Source organism: Aplysia californica, unplaced genomic scaffold (assembly GCF_000002075.1).
Source record: "Aplysia californica isolate F4 #8 unplaced genomic scaffold, AplCal3.0 scaffold00008, whole genome shotgun sequence".
In the NCBI taxonomy this organism is placed as follows: domain Eukaryota; kingdom Metazoa; phylum Mollusca; class Gastropoda; order Aplysiida; family Aplysiidae; genus Aplysia; species Aplysia californica.
Window position 1 is genome coordinate 1,093,769 of NW_004797278.1, and position 24,210 is coordinate 1,117,978.

General features: G+C 38.0%; 1 protein-coding gene and 1 long non-coding RNA gene across 2 annotated transcripts in view; one reads left to right on the top strand and one right to left on the bottom strand.

Moving 5' to 3' along the window:
- LOC101854915 (partitioning defective 3 homolog) overlaps window positions 1-24,210 on the bottom strand; it is a gene marked incomplete in the record, with an annotated part of 67,043 nt that overhangs the window by 12,822 nt on the left and 30,011 nt on the right. Inside the window, 16 exon segments of the mRNA XM_013082117.2 lie at window positions 325-564; window positions 991-1,156; window positions 2,444-2,570; window positions 3,423-3,559; window positions 4,821-4,964; window positions 8,430-8,471; window positions 11,650-11,789; window positions 12,240-12,358; window positions 12,944-13,612; window positions 14,894-15,223; window positions 18,396-18,536; window positions 19,369-20,116; window positions 21,255-21,455; window positions 22,231-22,295; window positions 23,195-23,401; window positions 23,930-24,060. Coding sequence (XP_012937571.1) covers window positions 325-564; window positions 991-1,156; window positions 2,444-2,570; window positions 3,423-3,559; window positions 4,821-4,964; window positions 8,430-8,471; window positions 11,650-11,789; window positions 12,240-12,358; window positions 12,944-13,612; window positions 14,894-15,223; window positions 18,396-18,536; window positions 19,369-20,116; window positions 21,255-21,455; window positions 22,231-22,295; window positions 23,195-23,401; window positions 23,930-24,060 — 3,607 coding nt within the window.
- On the top strand, window positions 383-2,788 carry LOC118477640. The gene is made up of 2 exons (XR_004858518.1): window positions 383-470; window positions 2,295-2,788. It is a non-coding gene; the product is annotated as an uncharacterized LOC118477640 (long non-coding RNA).

Genomic DNA, 24,210 nt, shown 5'->3' on the forward strand with positions numbered 1-24,210 from the left:
ACATATATTTGACTAAAAATTTGGTCCTTTCAAGACAATATGAAATTTTAAGCAGACACGAACTCATGTTCGTGAACACAAAAATTGTGGCATTTACCTACAAACGAAAACCCTGTATCACAGATAGCTAGCAATCTACACTTTTCAAATATATCAATGATCAACTCTTCTTTGCATTTATCTTACAATCTGATACTGAGCTGCATTCTCATCTGTACCTCTCTCAAAACTCCAATAGTCTTAGTTTAATTCCTAGCCAAACAAAATTGCATACATCATCATCATTCTTAGAAAATTTTTTTGTTCTCATTTAATGCTGCACACCTCTCTTCCTCTTGGTTGCTGGCTCTACGCCCCATCTGCTGGTGCCCCTGAGGCACAGTGAGCGGAACAAAACCCAGGTTCTGTGCGTCTCCATACGGCTGTGCTGCCCACCGGTCCTTTTTCTCAACTGGACGCTCCAACGAGAGGTCAGTCCTGCGATCTATTACCCTGTCCCCTGAGCGTTCTTCTGACCGAGAACGCCGCATCGCCTCCTCATTTGACTTGCGTCCCTTACCAAATCTGTGAAACAACAGGCATAACCTTTTGATCACCTAATAAAAATGTATCAGCTGTCCAACTTGTACATCATTAATGCATGGTGTAAGAGAATGGCAGTTTCAAATTCCGGAGACTTTTTCCTGGACAGCCTTTTTGGACAACACTACGAACCAATTTGGAAAATAAACTGCCATTTCCTCCACATGTGAAAAGTAAGACAACATACAATCTCCCATCCTTCTCCAAGAAAGAAAAAAAATCTTTAAACTTTTGCCATAAGCTCCCTTCTAATAACACAAGTTAGATTTTATTTTCATTTTTAAAAGGACACACCTTTGCTTTACAGGGAGAACTAAGCAACAGACACCCCCCCCCCCCCTATATTTTTCTTAAAATGTCAATGAAATAAGAAACATGTCTCAAGAGCCCTTAGATAATTTCACTCACCTCAAAAATCCTTTAAGCAATCCCCCTGCTTTCTTATCCTTCTCTTTAGCTTTCCGTCTCTTGAGGCTGTTGGTGTCTTCACTTGTATTCTCACTGCTGATGGATGAACGGCCAGAGTTTGAAGGCTCCAGAGTAAATGCTCCGCTCTCTGCACTCTCCTCCTCCACTGTAGAAGACAAGACATGGCTGTTAATATTGATTGCTTCTTTTTAACTGCTATCGACAGAATCATTTTACGTTAAAAAAAAAGATTAACGGGCTTAGTTTACCTGACAACTTCTAGCAATCTTACAACTTCTATCAATCTTATGACTTACAACTTGATGAAACTATTGAGACAATCTTTAAACGTAAAGAGTAAACTTGCTGCTTACTCATCTGATATGCAAAAAATCTTTTCAAACAATGATTACGCTGCTCGTAGAAGTGTTTAAAAGTGCAACTTCTTTGATGACTATACCTGATAAAAATTGTACCGTCTATTCAAACTTTTAAAAAAGGAGTCCTATTATCCCTTACAGTTTACCAAATGTATGGCAGTACTGATATAAAAGCACTGAACTTACAGAAACATTAGAAAGACAATCTAACCCAAACATTTTGTAATAGAAAATAACCCAGAAGAAGGTGCAAAAATACTTTAAAATATATGTTCTAAATATACACATTTATATTTCACAGATAAACAACGCCAACTGAAATTTGTCACAACCATGTTATTTGATTTAGATCTGCAGTTATTAGTAACGCAATGTCAAACAACAGCTAAAAAGTTTACTTTTCTTTTCTACAAAAGCGACTGTTTTGGGATGCGTGCTTTAAAAAGAAAATATCAATTGCAAGGTAAGTCATAGGTCTTTCCTCATCACATGATTCAATTTCCTTGCAATCAGGCCACATCTGTGAGTGGAGCTACTTGCTATTTTGGTTGTGGTATATATATCATATAAATTGTCTTATTCCTAATCAGCCTTTCTCTTCAGTTTTGTTCTCCCTTTGACTACACTGCACACACAGCATGTCCCACCAACTCGAACCATTCTCACTCCAGTTTTTTTCCCTCCCAAGAACACTACATCCATTGGCACCGTTTCATTCGCTCCACTGCCAGTTATAGGCCCAACAGTTGCTTATTGGGTAGCGTCTACAGCGGACAGAAGAGGAAATGTGAACAAAGTGCTCTGACTGAGCCACAGGCACTGTTTTCACTTCATTTAATCTCTATTACACCAGGAAAGACAATTCACACCATCATTCAAGTGGTTTGAGCTTTCCCATTACTAAAACTAAATTTTTTTCCACAGGAATGGAAAAGAAAGATTCAATTAAGGACTCTATAGCATTGGGTTAAGCCTGTTCAAGTTCAGCATACTACGCAGTAGCTGGTTTTTCTCATACAAATCAGAGTGCTGTGAGACTCTTCTGGTACATATCTGCCTTGTCGACTACTCACATGTATCCATCAACGCAGGGTCCAAAGCATCATATGAGCGATCCACAGCAGCACGGAAGCTCTCGTTGCAAGCTCTGGCTCTTCCGAAGCGGTTGGTCCTCCACATAGGTGAATTATCCCGACTTTGCTGTTAGAAGTAAGAACACAGCATGGTAAAAGCATTTCATTCCCTGTAATACATGTATCTCTTCAGTTCTGCAACACAACTAGGTTACTTAAGTGCCAAACCATGTGTCTCTAGTGAATATTTTAAAATGTAAACTCTGCATTCCAAGTCACATTGCATCCAGGAGGTTAATGACCAACAACTTTAAATAAAATATACTAAGACATTAAGACCTGAAACAACTGAATTGTGGTTGTTGTTTTTAAAAAATACAAAACGCAAACAAAAGTATAAGACAAGAGAAAAGATGCCAACCTTATTATAGCACAGATCAGGGAAGTTGAAATTAATTGTTAAAACACAACTCATCCCAACTTATGGAAATGATAACTTCAAAAATGAAGCCGACAGGTAGAAATAAATAAAAGGACTGCAAATAAATAGAACCCATCAGTGAAGCCAATAACTTCAGACCAGAAAAAAAGATTCGATAATGCAGAGAGGCACTGCATCTACTGCAAGACAAAAAATGTTTTTTGCAAGCGAACACGCTATCAGATTTCTTCATAAACCGCAGATCACCGAAAAGGTATCTCAAGTAGTCAAAGACAACAGTGATGTTTTTTAGATGGAAGCAAAGAGTAGCACATCAACACAATTATGATCATTTAGAGCAGGTGAAAAAGCACTGACAGAAAGAACATCAGAAGGACAGAAAAGAAGGCAGAACCTACACGGGTCACCCGCCAACCACCCCCTTGAATACAGTTTTTTGTATTAGTTGTTAACAGTGCAACAAATCATCAACATTGGAATTGACTGTACAAATAAGGACTTATTCATTTGTACTATTGACTGTAAAGAGGTAAGTACCTGCACTGAGGTGCTGGAAGACACAGACGATACTGGGGCTTGGCTGGCCACCGGATGACTTAAATCTTCCACTGATGAAGAGCGTTTCAGATTGGACGGTGAGGAATCTCTTGCAGTTCGGTTTGGATTGTAAGTACCTGAGAACACAAACAAGATCACGGTAATGACAAGCTTAAGTAAAACCATAAGACTCGGGTAGTAATGTAACGCGTATGAGAAATACCAAGAAATGCAGAAACCATCTCCTTTTTTAAATGACATGTTTTACGTTTTCCTCCAGTACACCTCTGTAGGTGCGCATGCAAATGTTCTGGCTCATTGACAACTGAAAGAGAGCTCAAAGGTACGGACAGACAATGACAAGTTACGAGACACTTTCATAAAAGAGTAAAATGGTACATACCGGTTGAAAAGGAAAACATTTCCATATGACGTGTCCATTCCACATAATTTTGTGATCAAATTAATGCTGCCATTCCAGTTAAAATACAACCTACTTGAAAAAGTAGCACTCGAATGCCTTCATATAGTTTATAAAACCCGCAACCCCCCCACCCCTCTCAAAACTGTATATGATCAAGACACAATTGGCTATCACTAAGCTATCTATGACAGAATCGCGTTCCACGAACACTGACAGTATCCTCTAATAACTGTAACACCGTCCGTTTTGAAAATGGGATCATCTAAGCCACTTTTACCACCTGCACACACGACTTTAATACAGCATGATCGTCTGAGGTAAGAACAGCTAGAGTACACATATTAACGAGAAGCAAATCGACACAATAATAGTGACTACTTCGAAGAAGCACATGAACACAACAGTAACACTGACACAGGAGTAGAATGGGCAGGAATGTTTAGTTTTAGTAAAGAGTTTTACGGCACTTGCAACACAATAAGGTCATATAAGTGCCGAAGATTAGAGGTGTTACAAGAGAGGAACAAACACAAAATAGAAGGAGGAGAGATCAGGACGATAGACGTTTGATAGGAAAGAAGAAGCAAACCACACCAGAGCACCCGCCAACCACCCACCAGGAATGTTTAACAGAGTCCAGCAACAATACACCAAAGAACACACACATATCAAACCAAACGTCAGAAAAAACAACAACACTGACTTGAACCAAAAAAAAAAAGAGAAAAAAGGCTCTTAGAGAAGCACACCAGTTCTATATCATGCATGAAAGCATAACGATTAAAACAGACATGTAATTCTAATAGCTAAAAGAAACCACAAGCAGACTGACAATAACAAGCATGTCAACACACTTTCATTCTCTGATTCTGAAGCACCCCAGTGAAAACAGAATCATAGAGACGCATATCACACACTCTTTTGTTTCTGGTTATATGTGAAGTGTAGTTGGGTGTTGTGAGCGAGGTACATACTGTCATCTGGGACATGCATCATGCTATTAGACACGGGTGGGGCTTCAGTGGGTGCAGGGTTTGAGCCCTTTCTAGGGCTGAGAGGGGTATTCTGAGCAGTGGGCACCCCGCGGACCGCAGGTACCACGTCCACATTGGTCGCACCTGGGAAAAGAAGTCTATTCATTCAACACGTACTACACACACAAGCTGCAAATCCATACCACTGATTTCAACAAAAAAAATCTAAATGTACCATAATAACTACAAGCGTGGCACAAAGAACTCTATAGTAGAAGACTGTCAGATCTCCCTCTCCACTAAAAGACTTTCACATCTCCCTCTCCACTTATACATGCAGACATTATCAACAGCAACTTTTCTGTTCTCTTTGCATTCTAATGAACCACATAAGAAATCATGCTCTAAGCAATAATGTGAAAATGAAAAAAGCTCACATACATAAACAAAAAAAGAATCTTGTTGCTTTAAAAAGCAATAATGTTTAAATCAGCTTTCTGATGCATTTCTCTTATTTCTAACTACCAATAATCTACTTTTGTTTTTCCTTTAATTTTCAGCATACTTCAGAGTCAATTGTATCTAAACTTTTCCAAACTAGTGGCGGACGTTTAGAAAGGTCCATTTCCTTGAGGTTAGTGTACCGTGTACCGTATAAATTTAATCCCTGTGCACAAAAATAGAACATCGACACATTCATAACGGAAGAAAGTTTTTTCCCCAAAACAAGTACTGTTATTGTACCTTTAGATCACATCAATTGCCCATCATGACCACCACAATGAAATCATTATCACAACACCATTTCACGCCATACAGTTAGTCATGTCTTCATTCACCAGAAGTATACATTAATCTGTCACAACTCAAGAGAAGTCATCATCACTAACCGGTCTTTATTACTTTTAAGGGGGAACAAGTTTATGTGACAATACCATGAACAAAGAGCACATAGTTTGATTTTTGTATTACTGTATCAAGAAAAAAACTGCTATACTTTCATACTCCAAATACCATAGTCCTCCAACTATAATAGCCCAAAGCTGTAATCTCTTATCAAAACCTATTTTGCAATATTTAATTTCATACAACGAGGGACAACCTGGGGATTTATAGCATAGAGGGTCAAGCGCATTCATCGGAAAGAAAAAAAAACTAACAACAACAGGATACGGTATATCCAATAAAACTAATTACAAAAACATCGAAACTTGTGTAGAATTGAAAAACAAATTAATTTTTTTCTTGAGGGGACCCCTTCCACTTTTCCTGTTCCACATGCATCAAATGCACAATACTTTAGACAATGGTGATGACCTTAAGGGCTGACAAACACTTCTGTGGGATCTATTCACCCCTAACAGCACATGCAAGGACAGATTCCAAAAGTCTGAGGATGGGGAATACAAGTCCTTCCCTGAGACATGCACAACCAGGGAGAAAGGCAAGTGGTCTGGGGTATCTGAAGGAAATGATAGCTTTTTGTGTGTTACCTTTGAAAGTACAGCAGTTCATGAATGCAGAACAACATTTCTGGAATCATCAGGCTCTACCAATTACCTAGTCCACTGAGGACTCTGCAACCTACAAAAGACTCCTGGTACTGGAAGGCCTAACCTCCTACAACAACCTCCTTTAACAGCAATGTACAAAAAGGAAAGCTAACAAAGATGTGCATTCTTAATTTGAAACAAAAGCATTAATTTCACTTATATAGTGTAGATCTACAAGATAAAAGTCGACATGTAATGCGGATTTCTTTCACTGACTTGAACAGAGGTAAGAAAATTTTCATGCAAAGACTGAAACATCTGGTTATTTTGTGCGTATCTAGACATAGCTTGCTTTGTGCTTTGAAAGGTGAAATCTAGCTCTGTACCACGGATTAAACCAACATATCAGTAGTAAGCTTGTGCATCGACATTTTGCCTCACAGTGCATGTCCACATATTAGAAAGACAACAAAAAGAGGAATCAATAAAGAACACGATGAAGTTCACAACATGTGTTCATTTTAATCATGATATCATCACAAAAAGAAAAAATAATAACATTGAGAGTGCAGAACCACAGAGCACAAGAAAAGAGTAGGGGAAAACACAACATGCAAAATTTTACGCACAACATAAAAACATCTTTACACAACACAGCATTACTGATCAGCTTTGGTAAGTATACTGCCCTATGAATTATGAAAATAGACTTTAGACATACATACAAACTTATCAGCTGAAGTTTGTCAACACACATTATGCTTCTGTCTAGCCTACACTCTACATTAAAAGCTATGAATGCCTGAAAAAATATAAGACTATAAAGCATTTCTGTCTGCAAATTCATACTTGAGCAACATGATTGATGATATCTACAGAATTTACAGTGCAAGTCAACAATGAACATACCATTCTCGTTTTATCTCAGAATAATTAAAATTACTTTAACAAACAAGTTTTAGCACTTTTTAGTAGACAACAGCTCCCTCCTGTAGGTACATGGCTTTAACTGTTCCATTGTCAAAGCTTCAAATACAAAATAATCTTGTCACATCTCCTGGAAATTTCACACTTCAAAATTCCTTGGTTTACATTAAATTAGGAACCAGAGTTTGGTTTACATTAAATTAGGAACCAGAGTTTGATAAGAGTGATCACAGCAATGAAAATCTTTAAAGATTACAGACCACATGTAAGATAGACAAATCACTAAACCATGCTTATCTTTTCTTTTCACTCCTCTTACAGTTATCTACTTCAAATAATTATCTTCTTGAATTAAAGAGTGACAAAAATCCAATATAACGAGTTATTATGCGGCTGCATTATGTCTGTATCAAATTGTTGTTATGGCTTAAGTGATGAGTTAATAGTGGCTAAAAATGTTAAGATGGTTAACACAGATTTTTTCAAAAGACAATCACAATGCTCCCATTCCATTTCTCGCCTCAATATGTCTCTGTGCAAACATTAAAAATGCTGGTTCACAAATCTTCCCAGATCATCTTTCACAATACAGAAAACTACACCACATTCACTGTGCTCCAGATTTTGAACCCTTAAAAGTTTGTTGACTGCTATTTGTAATACTGTATGATACATTTGAATGACAGCTGTTCATAAAAAAAAGTTAAGAGCAATTACAGATGAAGGTTACTGTTACAATGATACGTGTAAGACTATACTTAAGTGCACTGATTTGAGTAGGGTCAATGGGTTGCAAGTGTTTGGTAGCGATATCATTTATCATTTCAAATCAATTAAAGCATTGTCCATGCAATAAAGTTACAGAGGCATTAAAATACATTTTAAATTTTGAAAGCAGCACCTTGTATGAGAAATTCATTGTATCTAATAGGGAATATACTTCAGTAATGACAAGCCATTAATTGGAAGCTCTGCAATATCATCATATTAATATGTTGATTTCATTGATGAGATAAGCTGGGCGAACAAAAAATTAACACTATGGCACAGACATTCCTGTAAATGCTGCACTGAAACTTAGTAAAAAAGACTATAGAGAAATGAGGAAAAGGGACACAGAAAAATTAATAAGAAACCAAAAAGTTGTTCACTACACATTGAAGGCAAGATGCGCCATTTCAAGGGCTACCTGTGACATGAAATGATCGCACACGACGACCAAGAAAACCACCTGGAGAGAGGACAGACTCACACGGTGAATATTTGGAGTACAAGGAACAAAACACAGGTTAACAAACTACAAAGTCCTTGGCTTTTGTCACACGCTGAATTTTTTCCATTGATTTGTCACTGCAATTGGTGTGCAGCATAGAAATAACTCTTGACTTGTTCCCGAAAAATACCAATACATTTGACAGCATCTATACAGAACCAAATATTTGTTCTAACAATAGACTATTATTATAAGTCCAACACATATGTCTTGTCAGGTTACACACAGGAGTATATAACTGAATTACAGTAATGTACACAAAGCTTAAAAAGACAGGGGAAAAAATATTTTCACAGGCAACCTCCAATCTCTTCATTTAAAATAAACAGCAGCCAAAAATACCATAATTATACAGAAAGCAATGCATTGACTGACTAGTGCCCAGACAGGGAGTCTGATTATAACTTCAACAACATATCAATAATAGTTTGATTTATAACACCCTGTTTACCTTTGATTCTGTACACACCATGAGTATTATACCTTTGAAACAACAAATACTACAAAAACGACACCATGAGCATTATAATCTTGAAACTACACACTCCATAGGGACAGTGTCTAACATAGTGAGTATTATAATCATGTTTGAAATAACTATACATTTGTGCATCATCAGAAACTATGGAAACTGTGGGTAGCCACATTTTGAAAGATCTTGGACACCGAGTTATTAAAAAACCCAACATTACAAACCCTTAACAGCCGCAACTTCTCCTTCTACTTAAAATTCTACTTTAAAATTTCATATACGCAGGGAACAAAGAGATACATTACTGAGAAACAGAAAACTGCGAAAACAATGAGAGGCAAACGGAACACTCTTGGAAACAGCTGAACCTCAAATTGTCTCTTTTGTCAATAGAACGTTTTTCAGTTTAGTTTTAGTAAGAGTTTTACCGCCCTTGCAACACAATTAGGTCATTATAGGAGCTGGAGATTTGAGGTATTACTAGAAAGTGTTTTTTTTAATGGAATGATAAGGATGACAGATCTTTGATAGGAAAGAAGGAGTAAAATACACCAGACCATGCGCTCAATTGTACTTTTGCATTTAGAGGCAAACAGAAGAAAATTTACAGATGTTCCCCTTGATAGACACAAAAGATCTTCAAAGTTTGCAAACACACAGACACAACTTGAATAGTCAAAATTAAAACGGACTATTCAGATTTGTGCATGAAGTCTGGAATAATATTTCATAGTTTGATGCCAAAATCATTATATATTTGTGAGGCAGTGTGGCGAAATCAGGCGCTCGTCAAAATAATGAAAATAAACTTTCACTTTTCCACTGGCGGGGCAATTTTTTATCGAAAAGATTTTTATTTTTTTTAGCTCAACACCTTCCTTCTACTTCCATTTAAGAGCCCATTTCAGTGTGAATTATATTGAAAAACGATTAAAGGCAAAAAAATTTTTTTATTTGTCCGTTTCCAAGGACTCTGAGTTAAAAGTCAAATAAATGAAATCCCTTTTCACACATAGTTATAAAACGGTGGAACTATCATTTTTTTCTCATGGAAACACATTTTGATTTTTAAAAAGTTATATTTTGTCATTATCAGTTTGTAGCTCAAAAGAGTCTGTGGCGACTTTTAGTACCTTTCTCCAGGCGCACACACATATATACAGAAAAAGGATTGCACAGGGGATAAGAATTGATATGAGTATGATTGACAATAGACAATTGCTTCTTTTGATATCTCTGTCTCTGACAAAAAATGTGTGCAGCTTTGCCCCATACAATATACAAATTCGGGTAATATGCAACTGGAAAACAGTTTGAATGAATGAAATAAAATTTGAACAGCAGTTCCTTCTGAGTTGAGACCCTTTCACCAAGTCTTGACCAAAATTTATTAGATGGATCCTGTCTGTTAAACAATAAAATTCTAAGGAATTACAAGGTCAATGGGGGACATTCAAGTGAGTTAACTTCACAGAACCCTGTTCAGCTTTTACTGATAAAGCATGTGTTGTCATTTTTCTCAAACAATAAACCTGATTTTTTTACAAAAGACAAGTATTGACAAGATAAAACTACGCCCAAGGAACATTTGGTAGGGTAATTTTTGCCTCAATAATAATAATGATGATAGCAATAATACTTGTTGGAATCTCAATCACTTCAATCATTATTTCCTTCATAGGTACTGTTTAATGATACATAATTGTCCTGGTACAATCACTTGGGGTCCATACGGTCAACGTGAATAAAAGATCAACATCATTTTTCCTGAATACCTTATCTTAAACGTCAGCACGACTTTCTGATAAGTGTTCCCAAACTTGATCAAGTAGATGACAAATGTCAAACCAGTAACTCATGGAAACGCAACTTTTCAATCTGTACTGTTCAGCTGTAATAACACACCTAACTGAGCAAAGAATGTATTGCTTGGACTAAGCTTGGCAAATTGGGACTTCATCTCAGCTATGAAAATGATGGAGTAAAGGCACAAAATCTTGCTTTTGATTTTTTTTTAAAGAGTTGCAACACAAGCTTTAACACTTAGCTAAATAGATTATGAATAAGAACAGCTGATATTAATTTCTAGAATAAGATTTCTTAATTCCCTAGTCCTTTAAAGGTTTCTTCTCTGAACAAATGACTGTTGAGAGAGTAAGAAAGGGTGAAGAAACCATGTAGAACCAACAGACCTGAAGTCAGACTTTCTGGCCAAGCTTGAGAACATTTCGCCCTTAGTCTAAAAACAAAGCACCAGTTTCTCATTTTACTTTGGTTTAGTGGGACTGCATTTCGCTTCTTCCCTACCACAATCATCTCTCTGTTACAACAGAATTTGCATATAACAAGGAAACTGTAATGCAGAGTGCCCACAGCAGTATACTGCTACGTGAAAACCTTACCATCATGGATATATTCTTTTGTGCATTTAAGAATAGAAACAATATTTGCTTGTGCATCAATTTAAAGAAAATCATGCTTCCTTCGGGAACCAATGTTGATAACTGTGAATTTACATCGGCAGTTCAGGCTGAAGGTATATAGTTTGAGAAGTGACAAAGTTCAAACAGTGGCGAAGATTGAGGTGCATACAAAGCTGAAGCCAGACACCCAAACTAGCCAGCTAGATGCTATACAATTTGACGAGCCGTAAATGAACTTTACCCTTGCTCTCCTTGTTTGCCTTCACAAGTTTGTAGATCTCTGTGGACCTTGGATCTAGGTGACCTTTTCGCTTTTCAGACATGCTCTGCCGACCAAAGCCTTCTCGTGCAAAGGGTAGGATTAAATCCCCACTTGGGCTCCTGTAATTAGAATAAAAAATGCCTAATAATTGCTGAACAATTTTACATTTTCTGTCCACAGTTGAAACTTCTATCATCCTGAGCATTAGAATTTTATAATATGGTAAAGAATTAAACCTGGCGAAAGTTGGAGTAACCAGGGAAAGATTTAACTGACTATAAAAAAAGGCAAAATTTTCATCAATGAAAAATCACATTTCAGGCAAAAGAAACTTGCCTGCCTTTCGCCCAAAAATTTTCCCTTACAGCATTTTTGAGGGACTCTCTTCAACAGTTCCTTTCTTAGGTGTTTTAGTTTTCATTTGTCAAAACAGTTCTGCCGTTCCAACATCTGCCCCACTCTTCTTTTCATAAAAGGAGCCAGGACAGTTAATTTTGAAAAGCATTTTCTCTGAAGAATGCAGGGAAAGGGCACAGGAAAAAGGAGTAACAGAAGGCATTCAAACTTACAGGTCACTCTCATCTTTACTAGAAGCAACAGACTCTCGCCTGAAAGCTTCATCATCAGACACAGAGCCATGTGGCCCCCCATGAAGGAATCCAATTGTAGAGTGAGGCCTCTGAGGTTTCTGAGGAGCACAAAGCAATAGAAGACATCAATAAGGCGCTCACAATATAAGACAGAAGAGAAAACCCTTAGGATAAACTTTTTAGTACATGTTATTACTTATTCAGGCATCACACCTCTAGCTTAGTACAGTTAAACTCTTCTAAAGTCAATAGAATATTCTTCTCTGAGACTGAAAATGCAGAAGTGCACATGAATCTTATCAGGGATCCAAAAAATAGCAAGTTTAAAATGTACATCACTAGTTAAGAACAATCTCTTAAAAACTGCCCAGTCAACAAGTAAAATCGCGCTCATATGACCGTACGAAGTTGCGAGCGCCGTAAAACCCTATACTACTACTACTGACAAGTAAAATCTATTTAGTTTTTGAACGTATTCTTTTTTAAAATACTTCATGAGATTCTGTTGGTAAAGATAGATCTAGCGCTATAGGGAAAGACTTCAATTGCCATGGAAAATTTTGCATCTCAGATTTAAAGGCTGTCTGAACAATTTCCAATCAGTGAACATCAAAAACTCAGTTTGATGTGCCAGCCTCTATAGATAGCACTGACCGATGAAATCAAGTCTTGCAAGGACTTACCTGAGGAAGAGTATAAGTATCATTCTCAACTATAACAATATTCTCTTTCCCTTCTTGGGACTGCGAATGTTTTAATGGTGCAACAGGCTTGGAAGGGGAAGGTAAAAGGTTCTTGAAAGCTTCACTTTCATTCAAAGTGTCATGAGTTGCTTTCATGTAGGACTCATTTCTCAGCCCCGCAGGCCCCACGTCCATACTCTCATTTGTTGCCTTCATGTATGACTCATTTCGGAGTCCGTTGCCCATTTCTGAGAATCGCTCACGAAGAGCAGCTACCCTCTTGCTGCGAACAGGTGGAATGGGCGACGGCATATCTTTGTCACTGCCGAATCTCTGCACCACAGGGCTGCTGAAAGTCTCAGATGCTGAAGATGAGCGCTGGTGTACGATGGGAGCAGGGAGATCCGACGACGCGGAAACTGACCGCTGGTGAACTGAAGGCGGAGGGAGCATAGCATCTGCCTGGCTGCTGTCTGCAGTATCTCCACAGAAGAAGGGCATTGAGTTGGGTTCTGCACGTCTGGCTACTGTGACTGTGGAATGGCCTGGGATCAGGCCCTCATCCATCATAGCCATGCGCAATGCTTCCATGGCTGCTGTGTTGGAAAGGCCCTCAAGACGGACTCCATTCACCTCCAGCAGCTGGTCATTCACCTCCAGACGGCCATCCTGAGAGGGGAAGTCAATATTGTTTAAGAATAAGGTATGTACTTAGAGCACCAGTGAGACAAAGAAATATACTAAGAATATATCCCCCTCACATTCAATGAGACAATAAGGGAGAAAGAGGGAATTTCAATTTCATTTGAATTAAAAGTACATCAACACAATACTTCTCATTTAGTGCCAAACTAAGAAATAAAAACACAAGGAGTATTAAGAACAAGAAATTGCCAATGGTGCCCTCCAATCTCCTGTATGGAGGGGCACATGGACAGACAAACAGAAAAAAAAAGAGGTGAAGAAAGGAATAGTTCTTACATAATTATTTTCATTTCATTAAACAGAATTAAACAGCAACAATGCTCCAATGACATTAAAAAAACCACAACTCCACCACTATGAATAGGACATGGTAACAAAGAACTCTAGGGTGAGGCAGATCTCCTCAAACGATATCAAATGTTATATACCAGAAACAGTAAATGTGCTGTAATTAAAAAATAGAAAGCAAACTTAACAACATGCTGTGGACAAAAGATTGAATAGAAGTAAAATTCAGACCACAGACCTATATTTGCCAGTCAGGTAAAACAGGAGAAAGATACTGCTCTAAAATTAGTTGAAGCTTCAAACATTCAGGCTGTTTGTAATACAGTGGTGAACATGCACATACTTGTGCTTTTTATGAACGTTAGAAAGAACAGGAGGGGACAAGGAATTAAAATGGCATCTCACACACAGCTATCAATCAGTTTCACATTTCTCACAATTATTTATTCAAAGTTATAGTCTTAACATTAAACTGCTTAAACAGTAACATCGTTGGTATAAAAAATATTGTTGATGACTTATGCAAAATGTTTGGAAACCGAAAAAACACTTAACATTTTTAAAAAGTAAGCCTGTACTTGAAATTTGTACTTACTATTCAATGGGAAAAAAACCCCAAAACATGATAAGCACTTCAGTTAGACTTCATCCCTGTCACAAGAAAAATTAATCACTCCCGACATTTTTTAAACTCACCTGCCAAAGCAGGACAGGATATAGTTATTTATTTTCCTTGTGACAGTAATCATGAACAGAAAAAACAATGCCTCAAACTTTCTTCTATCTCCAAACATTTTCATGAATTTCGCCTATTTTCTGTCTGAAGGAGAACAAAACAGCATAGCATTTTGTGCAAACTAGAAAAACTAAATTTCTAGCAGCTTTAATGACCTTCAGAAGAGCAAAAGGCACACAGACAAACACAATGAGAACAGGAAACAGTTAGTCAGGTCAAACCTTAGAAGCAGCACCCCCTTGCAACACAGAGTTGACAAATATGCCCAGATCCCGCAGTCCCTGGTCGGTGGGCTCAGTCTTGCCCTTGACGCTGACTCCCAAGCCAGCAGACCCTGTGTCGTTTAGCTGTACATGGAAGGTGATCTTCTCCTTCACTTGACCCGGGGGGCTGTCCTCCATGGCTTCTGTACCCCGGGATGGCTGTGAGAGGGAGACAGCAGGCAAGTCAGCCTCCGCACCAACATGCCCTTCCGCCATGGCGGTAGCGGTGTCTTCGGGGCCACTTTCAAGACCAGTCAGGGCAGTGGCCAAAGGTTCGCTTGAATCACTCTGAAAGCCAAAACATTGGAGTCCACTGGCTGGCAGGCAGGCAGGCAAAGGCGAGCAAAAGCAAAACTAAAAACATTCACATTCAACAGACACATCGATGATAAAGACTGAGGGCAAGATTAGCAAACAGACAGGCAGTTAAGGCATACCAACAGTGTGTCAAGTGGGACAGGACAAATGGGTGCTTGGTGACTTATGAATTTTGTCCACATACTTAAAACATAACAGTGATCCCAGAATCATTTCATAGCAGAATAAGTAATGAGTGGCTAAAACCAAAAGGTCTTGCATTAAAATCTGTATCTATGTGAAGACCTATTTTAGTGTTAGTTAAAGTTTTATTCCACTTTCAAAACAAAAAGGCATATGTTATATAAATGTCGAATAGAAGAGGTGCTACTCTAGAAGAGTAAGATTAAAAAAAGAAGTCTATAAGATAAGAATAACAGAATATATTTGATAGAAAATTAGGAGAAAATTTTCATAAAATTAAAACAAGACAAGATCCAGGACTTATGTCTTCAAGAAGATACATATTTTTACGCAAGACCAAAGCATTATAACTTGTTTTAGCCCTTTATTTTCAAATCTGCTTTGAAATCTCAGAAATCCATAATGTCCTCTACAAGCTATAACATTAGTACTAACATTATCAGATTCAATATCATCTTTGATCCACTTCCTGAAGCTCTTTCACGTGAAACATGTCTCTCTACAAACTTAGGACAAGATATAGACCTCATAACATTCTTACTTTCAGACTTTATCAAACGCGGAGAAAAACGAATGGAGACCAACCCCCCCCTCCCAAAAAAAAAAACCCAACAAAAAAAAACGAACCTTTATCTCCACTTTCATCTCTATAATAGCACCAGTGTCCACTTCCACAAACAACATCAAAAACAGAAAACAACCAACACAACGCTGACATATTTACTGCTTAGTCTGAGCCCAGATTTTCAGTACATTTCTAGCAAGAGAAGAAAACATGCAGACTACATCATGTCTACATACATCCCTGCCATAGCTCTGTACCCAATGTATCTTAACTGATGAGGCATTGGTCTGTTTTGTACTAAAATGACTTTGTAGAAAGAGCAGCGTTGTGCATCTTGTGTCATACAGCTGTGCTAAAAAATCACCACTTTATCTAGACCTACAAGTGTCAATATTTTGTTAAAAATCACTATTCTGGTTTCTGTGACATGTATCTTTAGGTGACAAGTTGTGCTCTTATTTTCACATTTCCACTATATGTATGTAATCTTTACATTATCAGCATTCAGGCCCTACGAGTTACAGGTATCTTTTTTTACTAAAGACAAACAAGTCACATAACTGCCTAAGTATGTATGTGCATAGATGCAATCTGCACTTCTATATGAAGGGTTCCCAGTCTCATTATCTGTCAAAGTCTATGGTCTCAACAAGAAAGGGGTAATCCAAGATAGATTTCAGATTGCAGGTTAAACACATCTCTCTACCAGACTCAACTAGCTGGCAAAAATAAGCCCAACAATCTCTCTACCAGACTAGACTAGCTGGCAAAAAAAAAAAGCCCAACAATTAGTGAGAAAACAGGCTGACTGTCACCAAAAACACTTAAAAAACAAAAGGTCATGTTAGAAATATAATTATAACAGCTGCCATGACTGCCGGAGGTGTACAGTTTACTTTTTAAAAATTTAGATGTTAGAAAGTAGGCCCTATATGACATAATTAACAAACAACAATCTCTAAAACAAACAGAAAACAAAGCAGCTTGAATGAAATCTTGCAACAAGTGCATGCAAACCTTCTCAAACAGAAAGAACAGTTCTCCATTCAGCATCCCAAAAATAAACCATACACTTCTTTAAAATAAAATATTTTAAAACATAAAATCAGAAACAATGAGAAAGTCCGCAGCTTTTTAAATTTGCAGCAATGAGAGAGTAAATTATGAAAAGGATTCATTTGGTCAGAATACATTATGCCTTTGTAACATCCCCCCCATATAACTTTCAGTTTTAATTACAAAATGTTTAGGTACTCTAAGAACTGGGACTTTTGAAACAAAAAACACAGAAAAACAGAATATAAAAAGTTGTGAAACACCATAAACTAAGTATTACATTACGGTCTTTTCAAAATGGAAAGAACATCGAACAAAATAAAGCCATATTTAAGCACAAGATCTAGCAAAATAATTAGCACACTGAATGAATTAAAACACAACCATTTAAATATAACACACGAGCAATTTAAAAAGAAAGGGTAAGTAGTAGAGGGACAAAAATAGCATAAAATGAAGACTGCCATTAGTTTGCTAAGATTAAAAACAGAAAAAAAGAAAAATAGAAAAACAAGAAACCAAAGGGATTAGAATTAATGATGACAAGCTTGACTGTGCAACTGGGCAAACCAAGTCAGTTAAACACAGAACAACATCAGGTTAGATCACAGAGAAAAGGACTCCAGTGCTTTGGCTTAACATCAGCAATCAGAAAATGAGCACAGCTCGTCCAAATTTTCTCAAACACAAAAATTCCTCAAACATGAATAGAATGAGGCAAGTATCATGAGCACATTACCTTGCTACTTTAGTATTTTAATCTCTAATGAGAAGGAGAAAGGTCAATGGAATGGTGACCAGCGGTTACTTTGTCAGTGAAATTCACTTGATGTTCTAAAACAATGGCCAACTGAATGACAGCAATAACAAGCCGTTAAAAAACTTCATCAATCAAAACTTAAAGAAATGGAATACGCAATAGCTATTAAAGAATTGTATACAAATGAGAAAAAAACAGCATTTTGAAATATTTGGAAAGAAATGGTAGCAGTGGCGCAATATTAGTAGATGAACTAAGGCTTTTCACACTCGGGGAGGACAGCATGAAAAAAAGAAGCCTAATGGTCATTTAAAAATTCATCTACAACACTGCACTCCAATTCTACTACCTACAACAATGACCACAATTTAACAACTGCGCCTGAAGATATTTAAAAGGTTTTAAATTGTAAGTAACAAAGTGCCATTGAAGCAGAAATTTTTTTAGTGATACTTTCAGCAAACGCAGCCAATACAAGAATGCAAAAGGTGTGCTTGGTGAAAATTAATTAATAAGTTGTCATATGATAAATTGCAGTTAGTGTGTCGATATCAGTAGGTAAGGAGGGGTCTACTTACCATTTTTCGAGGAACTTTAAACTTTTCCTCCACCTCTTCTTGTCTAGAGACGAGCAAATTGACCATGCTGCCCTCAGGCAACATGCGAAGGAAGGAAACGGCCTCAGCCTGAGTCTTGCCAGTCATCTCTACACCATTCACCTGCAGGTGACAAAGTCATTGCAAAATCTTTTCAGCAAATGCTTTAGCTAAAACTCAACACATTATTTCAATCTTGATCCATTAAATACATATTGTAAGATAGCTTTGTCATATACCTGCATTCCCTGACAACATACCGAATTCCCAGATGAATTCCCCCTTTCAAACATAAAACCAAATGTATAATAACCATATAAAAAAAAATATGTGAGGCATCGTGGTGAAATCAGGCGCTCGTCAAAATAATGAAATTGAAGAAACAAGCATTTTTCCACCTGTTTGGCAATTTTTATCGAATTTTTGTTTCTTTGCTCAACACCTTTTGGTCCATATAAAACATAATTCCATGAGAATTCAGTTGAAAAACGTTGATAAAGGGACAAAATATGTGATTTTCCAGTTTTCAGGGACTCTCAGGCTATTAAAGTTACCAAACTTAGGCGGCCATTTTCTCGCTAATCTTACCACTGAAATCAGGCAACTTTACCTCCATCAATCGAAAATATCTTGACTTCTATTCAAGATAGATGGGGGGGGGTTTTTTCATTGAAAGCAAGGCAAATGAGTAAACTATTGAATGATACCAATAAATCCACAAGCCCAAAAATTGACCAGCGCCTGATTCCACTGCATCGTAGCACATATTAAAAAAGCCACACATTTCTCCTTCTTCTGAACATGTTAGATTAAAGCATAGGCAAATGTACGTGCTTGTAAGAAACCTCCATTGCCCTCACAAAAAAAACCCAATAAGGCAGACTGTGACTTAACTAGGATCAAACTAACATTTTGAGATGGGAGTACAATAACTGACACAAACTTCCCCCTTTACCTCCAAGAGTCTGTCCCCAGGCTTGAGTTGTCCATCCTGTACAGCAGCCCCCTTGGGCAGAATATTCCGGATGTAAATGGGCGTATTCCCATCTGTCTGATTGTCCCGAGATGTCACACTAAATCCCAGGCCTAAAGGACCTTTCTTGAGCTGGATACCCAGCTTCTTGCCAATTTTGCGAGTATTATAAGCCGTGTTGAGGGGCAAGTCAGTGGGAGGCCCTGGGGTGAGCCCTGTGTTGGGACTGCGCACCGGGACAGCAGGGGGCGTTTTCTTCGGTGGTTTGATCGGGGGGCCCGGTTTGATCACATTGTTGTTCGAGGCAGATGATGTTCTTTTGGGAATTGGTTTAGAAAGGCTCTCAAGCTTTTGACCGGAATTTGTACTACTACTAGAGTTTGAACTGAACGATGACAGTTTGTCAGAAGTTCTGAAGCTTTCTGTTCTTTGCCCGTTATCAGAAGAATTGCTGGGTACCGCCTTCTTTGAGTGCTCTCTTGGCGCTGGGACTGGACTAGAGGACTTAACATCTTTCTCTGACTCCTGAGAAGGCAGTGTAAGAGGAGATGGTTTCATTGGGGCGTGGCTACGAGGTTTTGGCAGGACTGGAGGACCTTGAGGGGCCCGTCTCTGCTTTGGAGAGGGTGGAAGTAAAGTGCTGGAAGTCTCAGGTATTGCAGTGTCTGCTTTCAGAACCTGTAGACGAATCTCTTTGGTATCCATGGCAGCCCGGAAAATTTCTTGAGCTCTGTGAGTGATTAAAAAAACAACATACGAATCAGAAATTCTCCAAAGTATTATCCCTTCTAAGAGCTCATGTTATATCACTTCTTTTCAATGAATGTGTGTCTGGGAACACTATACTCAAATGTGTGCGCAGATAAAAAAATTAATGAATAGAAAAACGAAATGAACATACAACTAGCTTGGGAGTGCAAGGATCTTTCAGGCATTTATGGGTCAGTGGATGTGACATTCATCTATGTATTCACCTACACATTCTAACAGAGGCAGATGGTTCAAAACCTTTAAAACCAAACAGCCTTCACCTTGTGAAGCACCTTACTCATCTTAAGGGAAGACCCGGGTCGGTGATCAAAGGCAATATCGATACAAATGTTCAAACTATCCAATTTTTGTTTTTTGCGGAAAAACATCCTTTGACATCTGTTCTATCGAGTCAAAATGAAGACACTGTTGAAAAAAACCCTAAATGACCTAAAAGGGCGTTTGAAAAGTGCAAATTGCTCTAAAAATCCTTTTAAAAATCCCTGTTTTTTCTGTTTTTCTCAAAATCTACTTTTTGACATATGTGACCCCCTGGGTGCAAGGAGTTTTAAAAAACTACAAAAGCTAGAAGCTTCAAATTTGGTGTACATGTGCTTTAAGATCGATTCTGGGGATCTATATAAGGGAATGGGAAATATTGGTAACTTGAGGAAATATTCAATTTTTTTTGTAATATGTACCCCAAAATTTCGTCAACTGACTCTAGGGGGTCCAATGACTTTGGGCTCACTTTTTTAGTTTTAAAGATAGGTCAAAATCCTTACATGGATCCCCAGTTCATATAGGTTTGTACTTGTGTGCCACATTTCAGGCTGATAATTCAATATTTACTATGAAATTCTTCTGCACTAAGAAACTGGTTTGAAAATCCAAGATGGCCACCACAGAGACCCATTTTTCAGAAAAATTCAATAAATTCACCCCTAGTACATCCTATTTACCTATAAACTTCTTGCACAATTACATGAAATTGAATAAAAGTCATTCGTTTAGAACATTTTTCCAGGAGTGTACGTCTCTCCTTAAAGACCACGAGACAAAGTCCGCTTACAGCCACAAGGCCAGAAAAGACACATCGTATGATATATATTTCTCACCTGAGAAATGGTACATCCTTCAAGCTGGTCCCATTAATCTCCACAATGGTGTCCTCCGGCTGTATCCGGCCATCGCGATGCACTGGGCGCTCTGGCTCAATGCTCTGAATCAGCAGACCAATATCCTTCCCATTCTCATCGCTGGCAGGAATAGCATGGATGCCCAGAGGTCCTCCATCATTCTGAAGCGTGATCAGAGTCCTATGGACAGAACGACATGAAACATCAATCAACTGCAGTTGCAAAAGCAAATATTATCCTGTGTGAACCCTTTCCAATTCAACTGGCCCAAAAAAAGAGGGTTCACAAAAATGCAGCGCTGGAGTTCAACCCAGTCAAATCAACTGGGCATGCACTTTAAATCTCCAAACAAATTTCCTAAATGGTAAGCTTGGCTTTGACAAAATTTATCACTGACCATAGACAAAGCTTTGATTTAATTTCTAGAGAGGAAAGAGTCAGAGCCAGCGCCAGAAGTCACAACATACTTTTATTCCCTATAAAAGCAACACCCAGAGGCAGCTTTGGGAACAGGGAGTTAGAATAAATGAGCGGCTAATGTCGGTGAAAAATGGAAACAAGAAAGAGTTAAACCTATTTTAGATTGAAAAACAGACTAGGCTGAGGCAGGCTGTTAAGCTTGAGACTATTTTGAAAGAGGCTCCATGAAAAACTAAAAGCCTCTGACAAGACAAGACTACGGTATGCTTCTCTAGAACATATCAAGTCCAGTAAAAGTGTTCAAACAGTTGAAAAAATTTCTTTTCCATTGAAGAACCAACCATCATCTCTTTTAAGTAAAACAATCAAAAAAGAAAAAATGTTAAACCTCACCCCCCCCCCTCCGGTGGAATGTTGAAGACAGCAGACAAGAAAGAATTTCTGAAAAAGACAACAATCACATGACACTTCTTCTATAACACTGGTATTAATTACCTGGTAATAAAACAACATATAACAATACACAAGTACTTACGGGTTTGGCTGTGTTGAAATATTTACATCTTCGCCATCATGCCCGTCCACTGGTCCCGTTCTCTCCTTGAAACAAAACAAAACAACAAGTTATAAGCATATAAGTATTTGTACCTCCAACAGATTCTTCCGTACATACTCTTTAACCAGAAACACTTGTATACTTGCTTTGATTTGCCCCCTTTCACACCAGACGTGCACTGCTCCCTTGTCTCACAATGATGTCCTTGTAAAGAAATACCAGTCATTGCAACACATGCTTTTGTTTTCAGTTTTTAAAAAAGGAGAGAAAAAACCCAGTCAATCCATTGAAGTTAAAAATTTCAACAGTTTCTAAAAATCCTCTCTAGAAAGATTGGGCTTCATCTGGGGAACAAATTGCCAAAATGAAAACCTTATAGGGATGTGATCAAATTACATTTAATAAAGGTAGACAAAGATAATAATATCATAACTCCAGTTAACTTTTCTAACAGAATGTAACTTTAGTTACTTAAATACAGTCTATTGCATATGATCTGAGATCAGAAAAAAAAATAGTGGGTTCTATGCACAACTGATCTAGGCCTTTCTGAGGGCAAAAACAAAAGAGAGAAATCCAATTTTATTGGGGTGCTTGGCAAATTTGTGACAACTGAAGTAATGGCTACAGACCTAAGACAAAAAAACACACTCCGTAGTAGCTGAGCAAGCCTTCATGAAGCATTTTGGAGGGGCCTTAAAAGCTGAGTCATACAATAACTGAATGGAAATCAAGCATAATCTTCTACAAGACCAAGACATTTTTTAAAAACTAAATGTTTTACAGCAGTTGCAACACAATTAGGTAATATGAGTGCTAAAGATAAAGAGGTTTTACTAAGGAGTAACTAACACAAACTAATAAGAGGAGAGATAAGGATGATAGATGTTTTATAGGAAAGGAGCATACCACACTAGAACACCCACCAACAGACACATTTTACCTGAGCCTGTGCTTCTTTGGTGCGCTGTTCCTGCCTTTCCTGAGCCTCTAGCCACCTGAACATCTCAGGCCTGTTGCTGAGAGAAGTGCGAAATGCATCACGTGCAAAGCGACTGGGCCCCAACTTTTTTCTATCCAGAGAACCATGCATGGTGACCTTAACCCGTTTATCTTCATCTGAGGACTCTGATCTGGGTTCATCACTGTCCTGAAATAATCAAACGAATTTCCTAGAGTCAGAACTAAATTCTACAACCTCGACTTTCTTACATATTTGTTCACACAAGCAACCAATAAACGAATACATTTGTTCAGAACTTTCATTTTATATTCTCATTTCCCCGTGGTTATAAAAAGGTGAACACTGGCAAACACTGAAGACAAGCATATTTTAATGAGCCCACAAACGGTTATTCTAGGGTAGTAGTTTAAAGTGAATCAGTCAGATTAAATAACCCTTTGGCAGGAACAAATTACAACAACAGAAACACAGAAACTAAGTAGAAAGTGCAGACCAGACTAGAGTGCCCATCACCCAACTACAAACATACATATATCACAAGTTAGATTTAAAGAATTTGTATGAAAACATGAAAGGAATAGCCGCTTCTGCATTCTCAAGGAAACAAAACAGTACCAAAAAATTATGCGAATCATTTGGAAAAAAAAAGTAATGACTACAACCCCCCCCCCCCCCATCCAGCACTTACAAAACTTTAAAAACTCTAGAACTCACCCTGACACTTTCACGTCTTGGAATGCTTGGCCGCAGCACACTCAGTGGCGTTGGATTAATCTCAGAAGGCAATTCATCTGTCAATAGGTTCAGGCTGGGCTCACTGCCACGACGCACACGCAGGTTGCTTCCTGAGAAACACACACAGACTATAGTACAATTGAGACAAAAAGGATGTTAGTGGCTTTGCAGTTAGACTCTCAGACTAGTAAAATAAGGTCGTGAGTTAGAATGTCATCACAGCCTGACATTGTGTCCTAGGGAAAGGCACTTAGGACAAA